This window comes from Mycteria americana, chromosome 1 (genome assembly GCF_035582795.1).
Source record: "Mycteria americana isolate JAX WOST 10 ecotype Jacksonville Zoo and Gardens chromosome 1, USCA_MyAme_1.0, whole genome shotgun sequence".
In the NCBI taxonomy this organism is placed as follows: domain Eukaryota; kingdom Metazoa; phylum Chordata; class Aves; order Ciconiiformes; family Ciconiidae; genus Mycteria; species Mycteria americana.
This window is the reverse complement of record NC_134365.1, coordinates 222510729-222534051: the sequence shown is the minus strand read 5'-3', so window position 1 is coordinate 222534051 and position 23323 is coordinate 222510729. Positions and strand designations below refer to the sequence as shown.

General features: G+C 49.1%; 3 protein-coding genes across 3 annotated transcripts in view; 1 reads left to right on the top strand and 2 right to left on the bottom strand.

Moving 5' to 3' along the window:
* The window catches only part of LOC142410052 (olfactory receptor 51E2-like), a 52655-nt gene that overhangs the window by 24302 nt on the left and 5030 nt on the right, over positions 1-23323 (top strand). The window lies entirely within an intron of this gene.
* On the bottom strand, positions 638-6851 carry LOC142404526 (olfactory receptor 51G2-like). The gene is made up of 2 exons (XM_075491488.1): positions 6830-6851; positions 638-1581 (listed from the first exon to the last, which is right to left on the bottom strand). Exons 1-2 carry the CDS (start codon positions 6849-6851, stop codon positions 638-640), a joined length of 966 nt encoding a protein of 321 aa, XP_075347603.1.
* Positions 19711-20667, bottom strand: LOC142404497 (olfactory receptor 51H1-like). The gene has a single exon (XM_075491432.1). The coding sequence runs from the start codon at positions 20665-20667 to the stop codon at positions 19711-19713; it is 957 nt and encodes a 318-aa protein (XP_075347547.1).

The window sequence follows — 23323 nt, the reverse complement described above, 5'->3', positions numbered from 1 at the left end:
AACACAGATGAAGATGAAGGCTGAGCCTTTCTTTTAGAAGGACTGAGAGTGCTGTGGGCCCACTTAACAGGACCTAATCTTCAGAAAATGCTCTGTGCTCAGCCTCTGGAGCTGAGCTCCATCTTGTGGCATGTTTCCAGTTGAACAACTAATAACTGGGATATTGAGTGGCTCCAAACTCTTGGCCCAAGCGCTGTCCTGTTGAGCTTGTTGCCTGGGTTAGCTATGCTATTACATGCGACGAGGGAACAATGACCCCATGCAAGGGAGTCTGAGGGAAGCTTACACACTTTTATCTGGCTACTAGAGTTTGCATAACATGCGTTGCAGAGGTTCCTTGGTCCACCCCATCGCATGACTTGAAAAGAGAAAGTCATGCAGCCCATTTTTCTTTAATTGTCTCCCTCTAATTGGGGCTTCCATCTGTATATATCACTGGCATTACTGCTTGGGGTGTTCACAGGTTGCTGGAAGGGACAAAAACATCATGCTAGGACAAAACATGGAAGATCACAGCTCTGGGTTGAGGGACAGCGTCCGAGTGGATCTGCAGTTCTTTCATCTGGCAGTGACCCGCGTGGATGGAGCACCAAGAAACCTGTCCACTAGCTCTTTCTGGCAGAACTGGTGGAGGAAGCTACCAGTCAGATTCACTCTTCCTCCGCAGTGCCCTGAGCAAAGCCTCACGGATGTGGCTGGATTTTATGCTGTAGATAATGGGGTTGAGAGCGGGGGGAATTATAAGGTAGGTGTAGGCCACCAAACTGTTAACCAGAGGAGGAACATTCTTTCCAAAACGATGGATCATGGACAGTCCAATCATTGGGATGAAGAACACTAGAACAGCACAGATGTGGGAGACACATGTATTCAAAGCCTTGAGACACTCCTCCTTGGTTGCAAGGCTGATAACAGTTTTAATGATCAGGATGTAGGACAGCACAATGAAGATGAAGTCCATCCCCACCGTTGATAAAAGAATAATCATACCGTAGAAGACATTGACTTTTATATCTGCACATGCTAGGTTCATGATATCAGGATGGAAGCAAAAAGAGTGAGAAAGCTCAGTCTTCCTGCAATAGGTTAGTCTCTTGAGCAAGAAGGGTATGGGAAGGAGGGAGACCATACCTCTCAGTATAATTGCCAGACCTATTTTTATGACAGTTGTCTTGGTCAGTATGGATGGGTATCTCAGTGGATGGGAGATGGCAATGAAGCGGTCAAATGCCATTGCCAGGAGCACAGAGGATTCAATGAAGGACAGTATGTGGATGAAATACATCTGAGTGAGGCAAGCATCAAACTCAATCCTTCGCATATTAAACCAAAAAATGCCCAGAGTAGTAGGCAGTGTACATAGAACCAAGCCCAGGTCAGTGACTGCCAGCATGGAGAGGAAGTAGTACATTGGTTCGTGAAGACTTTGGGTCTTCTTTATGATGAATAGGATCATGCAGTTTCCCAAAAGAGCAGTAAGGTACAGTGCACAGAAAGGGATGGAGATCCAGTGGTGAAGGGCTTCCAGGCCTGGGATGCCCATCATGAGGAAAGCTGAAGGCTGATAGAAGGAGCCATTGAATTCCCACGTGGTATGTGAGTCATGCTCCATCCCAGCTCAGCTCTCACATGACCTATACCTAAAACAAATCAACAACAGAAACTCCAGGTAGTTGGACTCTCCACTGAATATAGAAGTGGGTAATGACAAGCGCCACATCCCTTCACCTCCCCACCAACCTATGCAGATGCCCCCATGCTGTTTAGGACACTGTTAGAATTACCATAGTGTGACATATGTCTACACTCTTGTTTATCCATTAAACTATAAAATGAAGGAAAAAGATGGACATTTTATTTTAAAAAAGAAAAAAAAAAGAAAAACTTCTTTTCTTAAAATTAAAGTGAAAACATTCCTGGTGAGTGCTACTGCTTTACAGTTGTCCTCAAATTCCACAGGTTGAGATCCTCTGTCGAGTGAGCAAATGTTTTTTCTACGGTCATCCCAACCAAGACCAAGCTGCTAAGCAGCTGGCTTCTTTTGATGCTAACTGGAGATCAAAGGACATGAAAATGGTGAAAATTTAACTGTGACTTCTTAGTTAAGAAATCAACATTGGAAACAAATGCAAAATATAACAGCGAATCAGGCACTTTGACGCTACTGCTCTCAGCTCAGAAGATGGCCACCAGGGTATCCTGGTAAGGAGGGTAAGATGGCCACCAGGGTAAGGTGGATTTTCAGCGGCTCTCACATCCATGTTGTTGCTCATTTCATAATCTGCCTTACTATCAGGTGAAGGGAAATAAATGAGCAAAACCCTACTTGTGTGATGCCCGTGTATGTTTATTAATACCCATGGACTTTTTTTAATAACTTTTAAAAATTTTATTTTTATAAAAGCTCGTGGACTTTTATTAATAACAGGCAAACACAAACCAAAGCACAAGAAGTTGCAGGTTCAGAAGCACTGGGGAGGCATCCACGGAAAGTCTCTGGGTCCGAATCAGAGGGGAGGGAACAGGGGATATGGTGGGGTTTTTACACAGGGATCAAGAGTATGAGGAGAGTGAGGCCTTTACAGAAATCTAGCAGATGTCTACTCTAGTGAGTTCAGCAGAAGGCCACTGAGATGGATGGGAGTTGGAGAACTGCCCTAGTGTAAGAGACCAAGGAAAGAGGCCAGCAGAAGGCCACTGAGATGGAGGGGGGTTGGAGCAATGCCCCAGGATAAAAGACCAAGGAAAGAGGCTCGTTCAGCCTGGAGAAGAGAAGGCTTTGCAGGGCCCCAACAGCAGCTTTCCCCTACCTACAGGGAGGCTATCGAGAAGGCTGAGCTCTTGAGAGCAGTGCATGGCAGGAGGCTGAGAGACAGCAGGTATAAGTTGAAACAAGGGAGGTTTAGACTGGATGTAATGAGAAATGTTTCCCCATGAGGACCATCAAGCATCGGAGAAGGTTGCCCAGAGAGGTTGTACATCTCCATCCTTAGAAGCTTTCAAGACCCAACTGGATAAAGCCATGAGCAGCCTTGTCTGACCTCATAGCTGGCCCTGCTTTGAGCAGGACGTTGGCCTAGGGATCTTCTGAAGTCTCTCCAACCTGAATTATCCAATGAACCTATAAGCCTGTGGTCTTACCATAGGTTTCGGTCCTCTTGGAGGATTCAGCCATCTCAGCACAATCCAGGTTCCTACACTGCACGTGACAATGCGCCCTAGCAGAGCTGCTGGAGGGGCTGATGGGGTCCCTGAGCCCTCTCTGTGCCTTCTGTGACAGAATGGCTGGCTGGGTGGATGGGGGAAAGCAGTGAACGTGCAAAACGAGAGCTAATTAAAGGAAAAGAAATATTTGTGGCTTCAGTCTTAATGCACCTTCTGTAGGCTACAAAACAAGCAGGTCAAAGAGTGCCTGAATTAGGAGCAAGAGGGTTTACTATAACACAGTTCATTTTTGAATAAACACACATATCTTCCATGATGTATTTATTATGTTCCTAATATGATTTTGCTCCATTAGACTCTCAGCCTGCTTGGGAGTCTAATGTGGCAATAAATCCCAAAGCTTAGCAAGGATAAACACCTTCCTGCTCCAGGGCAAAAGCAACACGTAACTGATGGGAACTGGGGAAGACCCAAAGGCACTTCACTTCCTCCAGGCAGGGCCACTTTATCTTCATTGCAAAGTTGCACATTAGTATCGGGAATCGCCTTGGCCAGCACGTAGACCCGCTGTGTCAGTTGCTGGAGGGACAAGTCACAGCCCTTCCTCAGGAGAGCCTCGCCAGTGCGTGAGACGGCACAGATGTGGACGGGCAGCAAGCGCTTTCCCTAACGCATCGACAGTGGTCGACGTTGCCAAAAGGAAACTGTCCAGAGGTACCTCTGGTCCTAAATGGCGGCTTGGAGCTCCCCAAAGGTAAGACCTGTCCCTTTCTGCCAGTCCAACAGCATCTGAGCAGCGAGAATTAAGCTGCAGACCCCTGCAATTCAGTCTCATCCGGAGGCTGGGTTAAAAAAAAAACTAAAAAAAAATGAGTGCGTGCATGCCTGTTTGTCTGTCTAACTGTCTCCCTTACAGCAGCATCTGGCAGATATCCAGAAGTCTCAAAGATATTGAGATTCAAGAGGTTTCCAGGAATATGGAGGTGGATAAAGCGGAGAAACTGTTAGAGCACAGTGGGAAAGAAAGGACTGGTGAGAACTCACTGGGGTCTGTGAGGGATGCTCCTGCTACAAGAAAACCTTCATGCAAACCCGACTTAGACACTGGCAACTCCTACCAGGCTATACGAAGTTATTTAGAGGTAGGCTTTACTAGCTCTGCTCCTCCCTGAGCTACTTCGGTTTGTTATGTGTTCCTACGAGTTACAGATACGGATCCCACTCCAAGCCGGTTTTTTCCCCTCCATGTTTTGTGTGTGTGTGTGTGTGTGTATATGTGTCTATAAATAATATATATAAAAATGTACAAAATACATATCATATATAAAATATATAAACAAGCACACATGCTTATTTATGTTTATGTACATTTATATGTGCATATATAACATATAGCACACATATATATGTTACACCTCCCAGTTGACTATTGTGGGACAGCAATTACACCTTTCACGCTGCAGCCAAGCCCTGACGAGGAAACAAACCTCCAGTTAGCGGAGGATATCAATCTAAAGATTAATGGCAGTGTTTGCTGCTCGCCTAGAAAGGCACCCTACCGCAGAGAGAAAACTGTCCTGCTCAGCGCCCAAGGCGTTTCTGCTCCCCAGGAGCTACTCCAGACTGCCTGGGAGAAGGGGTCAGGCACGAACGCAGGTGCCTCATGGAGGACACGGTGCCATCCCTCCTTCTCCAGCCCTCAAAAGCCACCTCCTGATTTCTCGCCTGCCTCTGACTTTGATTTTCACCAATAACTTAAGCAAAGTACTGGTGCTTTAAGAGTTCTTCTCAGCGTAGGCAAGAGCAGGGGCTTGGGAGCCGGGGGCTGGGGAAGGATGAGATCAAGAGATCTGCTTTTTTTCCAAGAGGAGACTTTGCTATTTTCACAACTGCATCGCTGCCAACTCAAACATCCAAGCGAGGAGGATTAGCAAAGGGACTCTGGGGATGCAGCACCCACAGAGCTGAATTTCTGTTGACTTTACAGGCAAGGACAGGAGTATGCCTTTCCCACCAGCTGAGCCAGGCCACCAGACGGTGGAAGAGCGGGATGACTCTTGCACAAAGCCCACAGCACAACGCCAAGCGGCACCGCGATGGCTAGGTATTCCTCAGCGGTACCATGGTGCCAGCACTGCCTGAAATTACAGCTGCCCACTTCCTCCAGCACATCCAGCCCAGCGGGTCCCATTGAATGGCGTGGACCTCCCGAGCAGTGCTTCAGAGACGCACCTCCCCACCCGTGTTGGCGTCCAGCCCCATAAACCACGGCCATTGCACCAGTAAAAGAGCAGCGCAATGATGGAGAGGCTGTTAATTGCCATGGGTACTTACCGAGCGTGGCGGCGGGGGCCCGGGAGCTTTACGACCTGTGCAGGCAGCACAACCCCGTTGTGATGCAGAGGAAGAACCCGCATCCGCGTCCCGGCGCCAGGAGGGCAGCGCTTATAACGCGCCCCGAGGACTGACCCCGTCCAATCAACTGGGAGCCACGCGGAGCCCAAGCTCCCCATGCGTAAACAGCGTAAGACGTACCAGTGAAAATAGTGTGTGAAGTGAACGATCTTTTCCATTTATGATGCTCTCCCAGTAAGCGTGGTTTTCTCCTGATAGTTTATCGGGTGACATGTTTATAGCTCCCTGTGATTTATGGCTGGCAATGCTGCAGCATGCTGGCAATACACATAATTTTTATTGAGAATAGATCTGTAATGCAAATAATAATAAATTTTGCAGGAAGAGTGTTTACAGCATCTCTCCGAGGGAGCAACAGAGGTGAAGTTCTAGCTATCCCCCTGTGACCAGTGAGACACGAAATGTTTAATTAAAATCATAGTATATTGCACAATAAAAACAAATTAAATATTACAAAGCCAAACACAGACACATTAGCCACTCAAATGGCCCAGAAGCCTGTTGTATCTAGATGTCTAGTGGTACTAAGTTTATCTTTGCCACCTCAACTGTGAGGTGGAAATTGCTATTAACCCCTATTTCTGTGGCTGCCAAACCAAGACACAGGAGAGCTAATGAGTTTGCCCGTTCTCATATGAGGTGTCTATAGTAAATACAGCCACTGGACCTAAGAGATGCTTCTGTAGGTGTAAACCAGGCTGTGCTGGGGCGCTGCCCGTGATGGACACCAGTAAGTTGTTACCATGGTCCCTGGCATGCTGCTGGCCTGAGCCAACCCGCACTTCAGCAGCTCCCAGGCAGGGGCTCAGGAGCCTGCATGCCTCATTTTAGAGGCTAAAGGGTTTGTTGGCATGGTCCTGGACCGCCTGGTGCTGGGTGGCCAAAGTGCCAAAGAACAATTAATTTACAAGCATTAATTTTAAGACAGCTGCCTGCTCCTACCTGGTTGTTAAACCTCACGGCCAGGCTTATGCTTGAATACACTGAGCCTTCGTGACACCCATCCAAACAGTCCTGGCAGAGGTTTGTTATCTCTAGATGTTCCAGATGTGAAAAAAACAGAGGAAGAAGAACTACTGAAGCTAGCAAACATCCTGGAGCCAGCATGTTCAGAGGTGTGGAACAGATAATGGAATGGAATGGAATGGAATGGAATGGAATGGAATAGAATAGAATAGAATAGAATAGAATAGAATAGAATAGAATAGAATAGAATAGAATAGAATAGAATAGAATAGAAAATTCAGTTGGAAGGGACCTGCAATGATCATCTAGTCCAACAGCCTGACCACTTCAGGGAAGCTTCTGTAGAAGTGGAGATTATCAGAAAAGGACTCTTCAGCCTTGAGATGAGACAATAAAGCAATACAGGAAAGGTCTATAAGATAATGAATGGGGAGGAGAGGATACGTATGGAATGATTATTCATAATTTCTCACACTATGTGAACTAGGAGGGGGAGAACACACCCTGAAAATATCAGGCAGAAGATTTAAAACAAATTAAAAAGTACTTTTTCAAAGAGCTTATAATGAAATTATGAGACTCATCACCGCTGGATGTTGTGGGAGCCCAAAGTATATATAAGTTCAAAAAAGTATTAGACAAATCCATAGGTGAGAGATTCATTGATTTCTATTAAACATGATGGCCAAGGTGCTGCCTCCTGTTCAGGAAGCCTCTAAATTGATGCTGGAACACAGGCCAAGGGAAGGATAAACTGTAAATTACCTTCCTAAATGGCCATTAATAGCCAGTCTTCAAGGCAGGATGGCAGGATGGAGGGACCTTTAGTTTGATGTAGTAGAATAGTTCTTACGGTCTTCAGAGCAAACGAGTTTTAGCCAGAGAACGATGTCTTTACGTTGGAAAGTGAAAGGTGTGTCACAGTTGGCCATGACAAGCACAAAACTCAAAGGTGGTGTGATGGGTTTGGAGCGGCTGAGATGCCACGGTGCAGAGCAAAAGCAGGAGATGACCTCGGAGGCAGCAGGGAGAGGAAAGTGGCCTGCAGCGAAGCAAAGAGATGCTGCGGAGATGGGAATAACCAGACTGCGGGGCTAAGACGAAGTGTCATGGGCTGAGCTGGCAGGAAGGAAACCTCAGGTTAGGCAAGGGGTGGACAGTGAAGCAGGGGAACTGGTTGGCATGGTCACGGAGTCGCCACCACCGATGATTTTCCTGAATGTCTCTCAGTAATGGTTTCAGCCGAGCTGATCCTGTCTCAAGGCAAAGGCACAGGCGAGATACCCTCTCCAGGACCCTTCCAGATCTGTTTTTCTACAGCTTTCCAGAAAAGCTATACCCTTGAATCATTTTGGACTCATCCATCTGTGGAAATGACAGGGTATCTCTTTCCCTGCTCTACTCAGCTGCATGCACACGCTCATCTTTTAGTTTCTTTCCCTTGGGACTCTCTGCCACCATTTTACTCTACATATTAGGCAGTTTCCAGCGTTGCTCGTTCAGCCTCCTGCACTGAGAGACAAACTGCGTTGAGCAAACCTCTGTCTGTGCCGCTGGAAGCAATGATCTGGTTTGCAAACTGCAGCATCACCCCTAGGAACCGCCAGAGAGAAAATTTCCCCTCGTTACCTGTCTTGCATGTGCTGAAATGATAACCTATTTCTAGCGCGAATGTCGTGCTTGAGGGTCCTCTCAAGACCAGCGTGCTGAGCAGCCTGGTTGTATGCATGGCACAGAGAGAGGGGTTGCATAGGGTCTGCTGGGAAAAGGGAATGGTTTGGAGATGAAAATATCTGCTGAGGGTTATCCAGCAGACCGGCGGCTGAAGGAGAAAAAGGGCTCAGGCTTCCAGCAGCCACTATAAAATGCCCAACGCTGATCTTGCTTGAATCATGCCCATACCTATTGTACAGTGTAAGATAATTTCGTCTGTACCAGATATGCTCGAAATCTTACGATTCCCTCTGATTTGTGTCTCAAGGCTCACCCACATGCACCGAGCTTCCTGCAGTGATGTTTCCATGCTGTGCTCCCACCAAGTCATTCTTGCTGGTTTTCTGCTTAATCCCTTTTCCCAGAAGCATAGGTATTGCATGTATATAGGGAGGGGTGTGAGGATCTGTTCATCTATTTTCCTGTCTTAAAAAAAACCTGCTTTCCCAGAACCACAGCTAAGGGGGAACACAGCCACCACTTGGCACACATCATCTATTTGCTAGAAATGTTTATAATTTGAACCTAAGCCAGTCCTAATCATATTTACTGTACAGGCCAGCGTTCAGTGTGTGCGTACTGATAGGAGTGTGAGAAGGGATGGCAAGGAGGGAAGGGAAAAGTGGGGGGGTTGGTCCTCCCATGTAAAAGCCTTTAAAAGACCCTGTTCAAAACGAGCATGACCATAACATTTAGGGAGGTCGTGCTCATTGGAGATACGCAAGTAAAGAATAGGAAAGGGTTTAGGAAGATCCAGGAGAACAGGAGCACCACTGCTACCTAAAATCACCACATTGGCACCAATTCTGGCTTCCTTCTTTTCTCCTAGTGAAGGATTCCACCGTCTGTGTGTCCATGCACAGGTCTGAACTGAAAGGTGAGACTCAAAGGCTGCTGCTGTGGAGGTTTCACCTCCCACCAGCCCAGCAGTGTCCCTCAGGGTTGCTCCAGACTTTGCAGATCCAGAGCAGGGGAGGAAGGCAGGCACATCCCTCATCCTCTGCTTCAAAAAGTTTCGAAAATGCAAAGGTTGTTTGATCAGATGCAGTTCTCTTTGGCTGCAGCGGCTGTGTTGAGCTGGACAAAAATATCCCAGCTGCCTGGAAGGAGAGATTGCAGCCCAGAAGGGATGTCTTCTCCTTGGCAGGCTGTCCTTCCCACTTGCTACCAAAGGAGCAACTGACCGTGTTGGCACCAGCAGCTCTGACGTCACCAGCAGTGATGCAATGTTTTTACAAGTCAGCCATCTGTTGAGGCTCAAAAATAGCACCGAGGAGAAAAGCTCAGCAGGACCTGGACATGGACCAGCTGCTCTAATGACAGATTCCCCAAAGGACCGCGTAACCCTGGAGCCGGGCAGCTGTCCTGCTTTGGGATCTCCCTTGGGCCTTAGCCTTAGTGGGAATCCCTCTCCTGCTGAGCTCCAGGGATGAGCTTGTAGCACCAGCTAACCACCCAGGGGAGGTGTGATGGGTTGGACACCTCAGATCCAGCAGCTCCTTGCAGGCGGCTGTCATTGCTGGTCCCTGCTCTGTGTGTGTGCTTGTTGAGGGTTGTGGCTGAAGATGGTGGAACTGGTGGGGTTGGGTCTACAAGCCTGGCCTGAAAGGTGTGGGTAGATGCTGGAGAAGCACGGCATGGGGCCAGGCTTTGACTGTGGTGGGAAGTCATATAAGCATAGAATCATAGAATCATTTAGGTTGGAAAACACCCTAAGACCGTCGAGTCCAACCGTTAACCTAACACTACCAAGTCCACCACTAAACCATGTCCATAAGTCCTGGGGAAGGATGGAGAAGGGAGGCTGGAGAAGGGAGGGTTCGGTCAGGCTCCAGTTTGGGGTTGCAGTAAGTGCATGAGGGACGTAATGGGGCAGGACTCAGGTCAGGAGCAGCTGTACATGTGCATGGAAGAGGGGAGGAGAGACGAGTCCCCTGTATCAGGGTCTGGACCTGGAAACAGGGTTTGCTGCAGACACCTCTGTGAATGTCACCACTTCAACCCTGGAAGTCTAAGTAGCTTTCAAAGGGGACAGGAGGTCCCTCCCTTCTGCCCATGCCCTTGCTGCTGTGCCTGGTGTCAACAGTGGGTCTCCTGCACTCTGTGTTTGAGGTATCTAAGCTGGCTGCAAGACTTTTTGTAGTCTGAACTGTGAAAGGCAGGGCCAAGAGGTGGTGAAGCCCAGATGTGACTCCATTCATGTATTTCTGTGCAGAGCTTCTGGGCAACTTCCAAAACTGCAGAAACCCTCACTGGCTCTGGTCCTGTGCCAAGTGCCCTGCCAGGAAAGCACCGTGCAGTAGCTGTGGGTAAAACCCTATCAAACTCTCCCAGGTTCTGTCATACAGCTGTGTTTCTAGTGTTCATCACCTTGCTGCTGATACATGTCTTCAAGTGAAAACCCTCATTCAGTGGTTGCTAATAGAAATCAGTCTTCTGCCAGAGCACCACAGTCTCCAGCTCTATTATCCATCCTAAAGCTGGTCCACTTTAACTTCACCACCTGTTCATACAACGGGGTGACCTCAACGCAGAGCTTGGAAGAAATTATAGAGGCAGACAATGCCACTCCAGCATGGTCTTCTGCAGGTAGCAGAGCGGTTAAACCTGTACGGAGCACTTTTAAGCCTGTACAACTGCAGCTCATTCAGAGGCCAAGCCATCTGGACTGTTTCAGCAGAAAAATAGTGTCGTTAATTGAAATCATCACAAAAACCCTGGGTAAAGTGAAGTGGTGTCAACCAATTTCCTGTGCTGCCATGACCGACACACAGGAGATCCTTGGTCGCCGGTGCTCCATCCTGCAGAAGTGAATGGGCTCTTGTACAGGCAAACATTGACATATTTAATGCCTGACTTGGTACATCACGTAAATAATGCAATGGGAGGATTCAGAAAATGCAGAAAGGACAGGGAGTCCTGTCGCAAAGACAGCAGACTCTCTGCTTTTAGTGTGCGGGGTGGAAAATCAAACAATCCCAGAGAAATCTGCAAACATTGCAAAGCCCCGTATTTCATTTTCCCATATTAAGCGAAGCTGGTAGATAGAGGTGATTCAGAGGCAACTGAGAGGTGAGCATAGGTCAACGTGACCTGCATATAATTTGCTAAAATACAAACTCAAAGCAGCATCATGAACAGCATGTCCCAATCCTCCACCAGCAGGATAACATTGTCTGAAGGCTGTAAATAACAGCTGGGATGCCATAAATTTACCCTGGCGGGGAAGGAATGTCGAGGCAAAGCTGTGAAACTCGCTGCCAGTGTGTGATCTCAACAAGAGCGGTGCCTGTCCCCCAAACCCCGCGTGCCGTGACTGTTGACAGGCATCGTTCCTTAGGGACTTCCTTACAACCATGGTTTCCACCTCCTCTGCTCGCCATCCGCAGCACAGTTCTGCCAGGAATGGCCAGCAGAAGGAGAGGGCATGGCATTAGCTGTAGAGAGACCACTGTTTTGCCAAAAACAACCAAAAAAAGTGTGCATGGAAAGCACACTTCACTTTTAGGGGCATCCCCAAGTGCCTAAAAGGGGGTCAAATGGATTCAGGTGCTTGCTGGGGGCAGGGACAGCCGTGGTCTGCTCTGCAGGAGGGTTTCCTTCTTAGAAGGAAAAAGAAGAATGGTGCCAATTAATTAATCCAAAGGGTTTCCAGGTTGCCTGGCCCCATCTGAATCAAGGTGGCCAGATCACAATGCACACATGCCACCGGAATTCCACGTTTGTCTTCACCTCATTTTGCAAGGTTTAAAGAGACCAAAATTTCCAGAATGTCATTTTGAACAGGTTGAAAAGACCTTGGGTTTTACAGAATCACAGAATCGTATAGGTTGGAAAAGACCTTTAAGATCATCGAGTCCAACCATAAACCTAACACTACCAAGCCCACCACTACACCATGTCCCTAAGCACCTCATCCAAACGGCTTTTAAATACTTCCAGGGATGGCGACTCAACATACGAGTTTTGATCTCATCAACATATTTTGTATTCTGTAGGTTGAAGTAGTTTCATGCTGATAAAGCCAAACGTGTCCATTCGCCTTTATCAGCCTGCTATAACGCCTGTGTGTTACAGACCAGAGCGCTGGGCTGCACCACGTTGTCCCTGCTAAAATATGCGTGTACAGAAGCTAAATAATCACAACCACCCAACTCCAGCCTTTCTGACTGCCTCCTGGTGCTGACGGGAGGCTGTGCCTGGCGACATGGGTTAATACCGTCTCTCAAAAAGCAGAGCAGCTGTCGGATTTACATCATGATTTTAAGAAGACATTGCAATGGGCATCTCAGCAACAGCAGCGAGGAAATGAGAGCAGAGTTGTGAGGAGAGGCAGTAACAACGTTATGTTGCTAATCTGCAATGATTTCTTCAAAATAAATCACTGTGACATCATCAAACCAGTCGAAATTCAATCTGGCAATTGAGAAAATATTATCAGATGACTCTGCTTTCAAAAGGGACCGGAGGAAGAATCAAGGGGACTTGATAATTGACATATGAGTAACTCTGACGTTGAGTGAAGTCAGAATCTCATGCATATACAATTTGTTTGTTTGTTTGTTTGTTTGTTTCACAGACTGGTTGTATGGCTCAAATGGTTTCTCAAAATGATGGGATGGAAGCAGAGCCAACAGAAAATACCAGCCAAAGAAGAAATGCCAGTGCAACCAGAGATGGAATCCAAAGGATTGTAGGGAAAATTTCCATTAGAATTTGCGTTCATAAATCTTCCAATTTCTTTGAGAAGCGGTTTTGTGACCAATGGCTCTTTGGACAGACTGGTTTATAGATCTGCAGAGCTGCCTGGTGTTCCTGCTGGCAGCCCTGGGCACGCAGAGGTGTTTGCCCAGCCTGCGCGCGAGCACGAGTCCCTGCAGGAGAAGAGGAAGGGGGGAATCAGGGGAGACTGATGGGAGAGGTGCCGCTGCCAGGGCTCTGAGGTGCTTGTCCTGGGATGTCCAGCATCACCACAGGGGTCAGAAGATGAGACGCCACAAGGATCCGGCCACAGGGTACTGTACTCAGGTCCTGCAGGTTGTCGGCCTTTATGCCTAGAGAGGCCATCTTCACTGCCCTCCGGTTTTTAAAAGAGTATTTAACGAAGCCAGAGCCCGAGAGGACAATGCAGGTATCTCTGGATAAAGTCACCGCTCCTACTTTCTCCATTAAAAAGATTAGGAGGAATGCGGTTTTTCTCTGAGGTCATTAGTCTGATTAATTCACTGAAGAGCACGGTGATAGGGACACACAGCCAACCTAACTTCATTGAGGAAGAAGATGTGGGGAGTGCAGTGGGCAATTTCCACGGAATTAGACCAAATCAGGCTCAGTGTGGCTGGCGGTATCAGAAAAGGTAGGACTGGATCTGTGAGGACTTGCACAAAACGCAAAATATATCTGGGTGCATGGAAGCTTCTCTTCACCTTTGCAATACAGAGGATGTAGAGCTTCTAGCGAGTCTAAGGAGAGTAGAGCACAGAGGCTGGTCAGAAATGTCACTGGCACCCATCAGCGTGGATGTCTGATGATTAGAGATGCTGCTGTTGCTGGGCAATAGTTTCTGGATGCCGCAGCCCGGAGTCAGTAATGCAGTACCCTGCAATAGAAGCAGAGATGAATACCCAGCCAAGTGCCCTAAGGACCATCAGAGCCATGCTGCTACAGTTTTATGCTGTTCATTCTGTGCTAATCCCAGAAATCATAGACAATTTGGTCAAAAGGGACTTGAAGAGGTCATCTGGTCTATCCCTCGCACTGGAGTGGGTGCACGGGTTTCTAAATGAGGCTGGATAAACTCCCCGTCTCTGCGAGAAGAGACACAACCCTAGGGCCAAGAGCCACAAGGCTCCCTGCGCTTCACCAAGGTGCCAGGAGGAGCAGGAGGACAGGGGAGAGCCATCCCGTGGTGACAGTGCGCGGCAGTTTCCAGGCATGGGCTGGCTGGGTCCCTGCATTATCCAGCGCGGTCGGCCTCAGCAGCCACGATGCCTCATTTCTCCCACAGCTGGAGATTAGGATTATTCTGCAAGTCCTAAACCCACCCAGCATAGCCCACCACCTGGCCGACAAACTTGAGCTTCTTGAAGGACACTTGCGGTCAAAAGCTGAGGGTTTATTCATGCATGACCTACAGAGCTATAAACACCTCCAATGGGTCACACCCACCAGGTGAAATTTAAGATGAAGGGTTCATTACTGTCCTGGTTTCAGCTGAGACAGGGTTAATTTTCTTTATAGTGGCTGGTATGGGGCTGTGTTTTGGATTTGTGCTGAAAACAGCGTTGATAACACAGGGATGTTTTAGTTGTTGCTGCACTGGCCGAGGACTTTTCAGCTCCCCGTGCTCTGCCAGGGGCAGAAGAAGCTGGGAGGGGGCACCGCCAGGACAGTTGATCCAAGCTGGCCAAAGGGCTATTCCATACCATATGGCGTCATGCTCAGTATATAAAGCTGGGGAAGAAGAAAGTAGAAGGAAAGAGGGGACATTCGGAATGATGGCGTTTGTCTTCCCAAGTCACCGTTACCCCTGATGGAGCCCTGCTTTCCTGGAGATGGCTGAACCCCTGCCTGCCCATGGGAAGGAGGGAATGAATTCCTCGCTTTGCTTTGCTTGCGTGCGGCTTTTGCTTTCCCTATTAAACTGTCTTTATCTCAACCCACGAGTGTTCTCACTTTTACCCTTCCGATTCTCTCCCCCGTCCCACCGGGGGTGAGTGAGCGAGCGGCTGCGTGGTGCTCAGTTGCTGACTGGGGCTCAACCATGACAGTCACCTAGGATGTGGTTTCAGGAGTGGGATTTAGTTTAAAGTTTCCTCGTCTGAACATACAGAGCACCTCAGCTCACCTTAGAGAGGTTCTCCGTGGACTGCATTGACTCACCACCTCTGACTGTCGTGGGAGCCTGGACCCCCGGGCCCACGTGTAGTCCCAAATTTGGGACACTGAATGCAGAGATGAATCTGGGGAAACTCAGCAGCTGCATTTTTTGAGTTATTCCTCAGCACTTTGAAAAGCCGTATGCCTTTTTATGGTGCCCCAGTTTGTGTACTTAAAACGTCCAATTCATTTTGGCCTCAACCATGATCTACTTCATTCTCAAGGCTGAGATTAATGTATGAAATTTGTTTACATGGAGCTAAAAGCCGCTCTGTCTGGCAATGTGCAAACTTATGGATATGGAGGCGTAAACAGAGGATTTTGTGGTCTTAAACTAGGTCAGAACATTAGTCTGTGTCCAATTCCAAAGATAAAACAAACTTTCCCAATGAACATGTAACCCTTCTCAGGATCAGGATCACCCCATTCATGTTGATTTACTACAAAGTTCCCTGGGACTCAATAGGACCTCATAATGGTGAAATCCCGCAATGCATAAGCAAAGGAATTGGATGGTTGCTACTAAAAATAATAAAAAGAAAAATCCCCCAAAAATCTCTTTGGTATGCAGCAGAGTATCCCAGATCTGACCCAGTTTCAGAGCTTGTCTATAGACTCCTTTAACTTCATAGTTAGGGCCCAGTTTTTATGTCTCGCAGAGCAGATGAGGTTTTACCACTAAGAAAGATGTGCTGCTGCAGAGAGCCTTCCCCCTTTCTTGGAAGAAAACCCCTGTGAAATCTGTTGATACAAAACTAGATGAATCCATTGCAAGGGCTGTGCATCGTTAGCTATTTCAGTAGGAAAGCTGCACACCCAACTAAAATATGAGATTGGTACAAAACACAAATGTTGACCAGAATAAGAAGCAAGTGAGGCAGTGTCTGGACATCATTTATTTCCACATCCCTGTGTAGCATCGTCAGAGGTACTGTTCCCACCAGGTTGTGAAGGTGCTGGTGTGAAGCAGAAGTTGACAACTTACACTGTTTGCTGGCAAAAGGGAATTTTGTGACAGCAAATGTAGTATGCAGGTACAGGGCTGAGCAAATGCAGATAAGAGAAAGGGATCGACAGGTGGAAAGCACTTGTAGAAAAACTGGTGTGTACATTATTGCTTTCGGCGCCATCGATGGAAAGTCAAACACAGAAAAGCAAACAGCAAACGTTAGGAAGACGTGTCGTCCTGTCAATTATTAAATAAAGCCGGCAAATTGCTGTGACTCAGAGACAGCTGGAGAATAGCTGGGTTTGGGGGGAGCTGCAGGTACGCGTGCAAGCCTCAAGGTAGCACATTTCATATTGCAAACCTAAATCAACAGGCAGCGAGGCACCTGGCCATGTTACTCCGTAAAGTGGGTGAGAGGTTTTTAGGAGAAATGCAAACTAAAATTACTACAAATGTCATTAGTCAGCATCACACAGACCTTTCAGGACTGCAGTGCATCAGCTGTGCTCTGTTCTGGAGTGAAAGGCCACCTCCAGGAGGGCTGGGAAGCCCCGTTAGTGCCAGATGGACAAATTGTCATATCACATCTGTCCCTGGAAGGAGATGCACGGGCTGCTTGGGGCTGGGTGACTCGGAGCCGCGGTGTCAATCGGCACTGCTTGGCTGAAATGAATGAAGTGCTTATAGTTTAACCCAGTCGCAGATTTCGCCTGTGAGGGAATTGGTTCAAAATTGTATCAGGAATAGTGTGGCCAGCAGGACTGGGGCAGTGATGGTCCCCTGTACTGGGCACTGGTGAGGCCGCACCTCGAATGCTGTGTTCAGTGTTGGGCCCCTCACTACAAGAGAGACATTGAGGGGCTGGAGCGTGTCCAGAGAAGGGCAACGGAGCTGGGGAAGGGTCTGGAGCACAAGGCTGATGGGGAGCGGCTGAGGGACCTGGGGTTGTTCAGCCTGGAGAAAAGGAGGCTGAGGGGAGACCTCATCGCTCTCTACAGCTGCCTGAAAGGAGGGTGCAGAGAGGTGGGGTCGGTCTCTTCTCCCAGGTAACAAGTGATAGGACGAGAGGAAATGGCCTCAAGTTGCGCCAGGGGAGGTTTAGACTGGATATTAGGAAATGTTACTTCACCGAAAGGGTTGTCCAGCACTGGAAGAGGCTGCCCAGGGAAGTGGTGGAGTCCCCATCCCTGGAGGTATTTAAAGGATGTTTGGATGAGGTGCTTAGGGACAAGGTTTAGTGGTGGGCTTGGCAGTGCTAGGTTAACGGTTGGGCTCGATGATCTTCAAGGTCTTTTCCAACCTAAACGATTCCGTGATTCTGTTCTATGATTCTATGAAAACAGCTGCCAGATCTGTCAGCAGCTGACACGCATCCCCTGCGTTAACCTCCAAGGGAACTGCTCTGTACCTCAGCGAGCTGCTCTCTACTGTCCACAAGCTGATTACAGCAACATTTGCTCTTCCCCACGGCTTGCCCAGTCTGACTCACTGGATTTAGCAAAACGTCCCAGCACGAGACAGACCGCTGCTTCAGGTGCTCACACTGCACCACGCCTGTGCTTACTGCACAGCGTAACGCTGCTGAGCGCTCAGGTCTCCATGGTTAGGTCCCCGGCTTCTGACCTCTTGTTGGCAGATCGGAGCAGCTTGACAGTTTCAGCAGCCACAAATGGACGTGCACAAATTCCCTGCCTTCAGGCATCTACTTTACAGACCCTTGGAAAAATACAGGAGAGAATCCCGGCAGCTTCCCGGCCGAGGCCCAGAGTCTGCATGTTAAACACTCACATTTGCCTTGCATCCACCTTTACTTTTGCATGGAGAAGGTCTTTCCTCCTGCAGACACCGGTCCCTTCCAAGTGTCTGGCTGACGTGACGCTTTGCAGCATGCACAGCAGCACCCATGTGTTCTTGCTGGTTTTACTGGCTGGCACCTCCCAGTGACAGTATCCGAGAGACCGTGGAAGAGACAGAGCATTTCCTTCTCCTGATGAAAAAGAAAAACCCAGGTACAATTTTCCCATAACTCTCTCATGCTTGCCAAAAACAGCACCTAGCTCCCTTTCAGGGCACTGATCTTTCCCATTTGCATTCTCCATAGCAGCACCTAGGGCAGCCGGGAGGAGCTCTCAGTACCTTTACCAAAGCATCTTTTGGAGCTGTAGGGGGTGGGTGGGAAACAAATAGAAGACTAAAGAGAAACACCAATTTTTTTCTCACTACCAAAGCTCTCCAGCACATCCCTGCAGTGCACAGCACCTCCCAGTTTGCTGGGACCTGCTAACGGATGGCCAGGGCATCCCAAGCTCCAGTCCTGATCCTGACCTCGTAGCTCTTCTTTGCACGGCTGGACACCAACCCTGCCAAGCGCCGGCACTGAAATCGGTGGCTTCCTCTGCCTTCATCCCCCCAGCACCACGGCTGCTCACAGCATCACTGCGGCACGCTCTCTCCCATGAGATGGGGGCTGTTGCCCCCCTCACTTGCAAGGCCATGGTTTCTCTTTCTCCTCCTTTTCACTCTGCTCCCTCCTTCTCGACCACTCAGCTACTGGGATGAGGCAAAGGCTGGGCTGAGATGGCCCAGAGGAGGAGACCAGCCCGTGAGGAAGACTGAAGGCACTGATTTGGGGGCAGAAAGGAGCAAATGGTTTGGTACGACCCTGCAGACACGACAAAGTCACAGGGATTTGGCTTGCAGGGAGGATTGTTTTACACAATGACGAGGGTGGTGAATCAGGAGGTAGATTGCCTCGGGACAGGGTGAAGGCTCCATAAAGACGGCCTGATGCTCTGAAAGCAGCAGCTCAGACAGCCTGGGTATGTCACTTATACATCACGTGCATCCCCGAGGAAACGTGGCAACATACAAACAGCTCCACACGTCGCAGGACGCGTTTGGATTGCTTTGCGTGCCCGTTGCACCCTACACCTCCATGCCAGACCAGCCTACCCTCATTTGGATGATGACGTGGGAGGTGGGGAGAGATTTTTGTGGTGTTCCCAAAGGAGTTATAGGCAGACCAGATGGTATCATGAGGCAGTAAAAACAATACACTCCCCCTGCAGACCCTGCAACGAGATTGGACTCGGTTTTCTCATTTTGTGTCCTTAGGTTACAGTCTGTAGGCCGTTAGTACCTGTCTGTCCTCCATAACTGTAAAGAATCACATTTGTATAATGAAAGCTGTGGAGTCTCATGCGATCACATAACCCTGGGAACTGACAGTTTCATATCGTGGACCGATATAGGGGTACCGTAATTAAAAGCACAAGTCTGGCAACACTGTATTTCTTCAGAGACGAAAACTGCTGTTAGCAGCGAATCCCTTGATGAAAGCCTGCTCTCAGCAGTCTTCTCTCCCCAGCTTCATCACACAGCCACACCAGCTCTGCCTTCTTGCAGGCTTTCTGAGAAATGGGGCATCCCAAAATGGGAGGTGGAATAATGTGAATTGCCATAATCCATCCCTCCATGGAGAGGAAAAGAGCTGTATTGCAGAAGAGGTGACAGGTTTCTTCCGGCATGAGTGACCTTCTCTGGGAAAAGATATTGCCCATGAGCAACCAGTCTGGAGAGGAAAGCAAGGAGGAGACTGGCTTTGGGGCATTGCTGCTCTGGGACTAGACCCGCTGCTGCGTCCCTCTCCGACAGAGCAGGATGAGGATCCGCCTGTGGATCTGCTTGGTTTTCCAGCTGTACACGAGCGGGTTCAGGACAGGCGGCACCAGGAGATAGGCATCAGCCAGGAGCGTGTGAGCGAGGGGGGGCAGGTGCTTCCCAAACCGGTGGATGATGGACAAGCCAATGAGCGGGATGTAGAAGATCAGGACGGCACAGAGGTGGGAGACGCACGTGCTAAAGGCTTTGGCTCGTGCTTCCTGGGAGATGATGTTCAAGATGGCTCTGATGATCATCATGTAGGACAGGAGGATGGTCAGGGAGTCCAGGCCCTTGGTGAGTATCACCGCGGTCAGCCCGTACAAGCTGTTGACCCTGACATCACCACAAACCAGCCTCAGCATGTCCTGGTGCAGACAGAAGGAGTGAGACAGGACGTGCGACCTGCAGAAAGGCATCTTCTTAATAAGGATGGCAACGGGTAGCACCACACAGATGCCCCGCATGAAGATCGTCCCCCCCGCCTTCATGACTAAGGAGCTCGTCAGGACAGAGGCATAGCGCAAAGGGTAGCAAATAGCAACAAAGCGGTCGAAGGCCATGGCCACCAGGACCCCAGACTCGATGGCAGAGAAGGAGTGGATGAAGTACATCTGGACAATGCACGCTTCAAAACGGAGGGAGGTGGACTCAAACCAGAAAATGGCCAGCATGGTGGGCAGGGTGGAGAGAGACAAGCCCAGGTCTGCCATGGCCAGCATGGAGAGGAAATAGTACATCGGTGTATGGAGGCTGTGGTCTGTCTTTATCACCCAGAGTAAGGTGCAGTTCCCCAGGAGCATGAGGAGGTACAGGCAGCAGAGAGGCAATGCCATCCAGTAGCTGCTCATTGGCAGACTGGGAATGCCGATGAGGATGAAGGTCAGGGGACTGGACCCAGTCCTATTAGGAGATGACATCTCACACACTGATGGTCCGGAGGTCTGGAAATAACAGTGTCTTGGAATAAAAGGCCTGCTATGAGACCCCCCCCATGCACCCCAGCTACAATGGTGTTGGGAGGACAGGCTCCTGAGAGCCACGAAACCCCTGTGCAGCTGCCCTCATGCATATCCATCACATCGACCAAGGAAAAGCCACAGTGGACCAGCCCCGGGGTCACTGTCCGGGCTGTGCACAGCAGCAGATAACGAGGAAAGAGCAGTGCACCATTTAGTCTCCCCCAGTTGTAGTCCCCAGAATTTACCCAGGATTTCAGGAGATTTGGTGCTCAGCCCTTTGGGAGGTGCCTGAAAGCTTCTCAGCAACACAGGCAGGACAAGAGCCCGGGGCCAGGGTGCTCCTGGCTGGGGAAGGAGGAGAGGTGGGATGGAGACCTGGAAGGTCAGCCCGGGGAACGGGGCTGGCTGCTCCCACGGCAGCAGGAGGAGCAGCCCTGGCCGTGCTGGAGCCTGCAAGGCTGAGGCACCCGGACAGGAGAGGGAAGGGGGAATGGACAGGGGGAGAGACAAAGGCAGAGAAAGGTCAATGTTTGTGCTTAACTGAATGCGGTCAGACCACGAGAGATAACATCTTACTCTGAGATGAGAAGTAGCCCCATTATATGTGACTCTGTATTGATTTCTTCCCTTTTTGTTTAAGTACGGCAAAATGTATAACGTTTTAGGGAGCTTTATGAGCTAAACCTGCAAGTCAATTAACCAAACTAACCCTGATGGAAGGAAAATGGATTTGTGCTTTACAGCTGCCAAAAAGGTTAAATGGAAAGGAAGAAATTCAGCGGCTCAAACAAGACCAAGAACCTGAAGTGGTATTTCATCTGCCTGAGGCCATTAGAAAACCCAACAGCAAATGCCAGGTCTCCATTTAAGCACTCTGGAAGCCGCCCGCTTTCCTGGGCACCTTCACTGTCCCTGGAGCACGGGCGATAGCTGCAATGCTCAGCGACGGGACGCTGGGGCAAGCGGGGGAGATTTCCAGAGAAATATTCCCAACAGGCTTCTCTGCAAATGCACTTAAACTCAGTGCATCTTAAACGTGCCACCCGCACAGCTGGTGGTCACAGCAGCACATCCTCACCTCTTGCCACGGCTGATGAGGGAAAATGTGCGTGTCTCTATTCAGCTGGAAATGAATACGCTTTGCATAACTGAGGAACACAAACTGATTGAGATTTGTCCCAGAGTTCGTCTGCACATGCACACACGCACTCCGAGACATCACCTGGTATGAGGGAAAAAAAAAAAAGAAGTTTTCACGTGGCCAAAGGGTCTGAAAGACAGCGGTGGGAGAGCAGTCGTGCCTGCAAATAGCTCAGCTCACCACGGTGCTGCTCTCCTCCAGCAGCCCACGGTGCAGTTCCTCAGAAGCCGCCAAGCACCCGCTTCCCTGATTAGGGGAAAGAGCCACGCAGGGACAAAAGTTAGAGCTGACTGCCCCTGGGATGAGGGAAAAAAGCTCTCTGAAACTGAACCAAGCAGTGTGGGAGAGGGAGAACTGGGACGGCAAAGGAGGTAACTGAGGGTGTAAAGAACCTAAAGCCGAGGAGCTGAAGACCCCCCTTTGCTCTTGTGGGGAGCAAAGGCATTGCAGAAACAAACTTACACATCCTGCTCGTGTAGCACTTGAGAGAGTGAGGGAAATGTTTAATTATTGGCCAAGGTCGATTTTTAGGGTAGCTTTTCATACCAAGCCCATCTGCATATATGAGATCGAAAGTAACATTTAGTAAAGCAATTTTCTCCTAGCACTTTCCTACTAGGCTGGTTTGTTGTTTCTGCCAGAGACTTTTGTGAAGTCTTGTTTTGATGCAAGCCCTCAAGCAAATCGTCCTTGCAGAGGAAGAACATCTCTATTCTGTCATCTCCAGGCAGCCCACCCTGTACTTACCCCCGGTCGCAGCAGAGGACGTGGGCTGGGGACCAGGGAGAGCCCTGGCTGTGCACCCTGCTGCAGGCAGACGCCGGGCGGAGGGCTGGAAAGCCGTATTTAACCCAGCCCGAGCAAACCCCACGGGTCTCACCCAGGGAGTCACAGCTGATTTCTTTGCTCTTCAGGGGGTGTGAGCACCACGGGACTGCTTACGGGTCGGTTTTCCTGTCTTCTCTGAAAAAGCGGCAGAGTGCAAAAATGGGAGTGAAGGCAGCTTTGAGGTGTTGGCTGTAAAAAAAAAAAAGGGGGGGGGGGGCAAAAAAATGTGTATTCAGGGAATTCCCCAGTTTTGCCCTGCTCTGTGAAACTTTTGCGTTCTGAAAAGTGAAGAGACCCAGACCCGGTGCCTTCCACCCCCCCGAGTGCCTCCATGCAGCTCCCGTATTTATACATAGGCACACTTTATACATGTATATGTGTGTATATTGCATTTAGATATTTAGATAGGTTAAATACAAGGAAACAAGGACAATAAGAAAAATCCCCAAAAGGTTCCCAAAAAAGAGCACAAACCAAAAGAACCAGCCAATGGATTCATAATCAGAAACTTTATTTTGAGAATTTTTTTAATTCTCTGATGAGTTTCACATCGAGATGGTGGGTGGTGGGGTACAGAGATGGAGGGTGGTGTGGGGGTCCCTTGATCCGCAGCTGTGGGGAGCCTCCAGCTGCCTGTTCCCCACC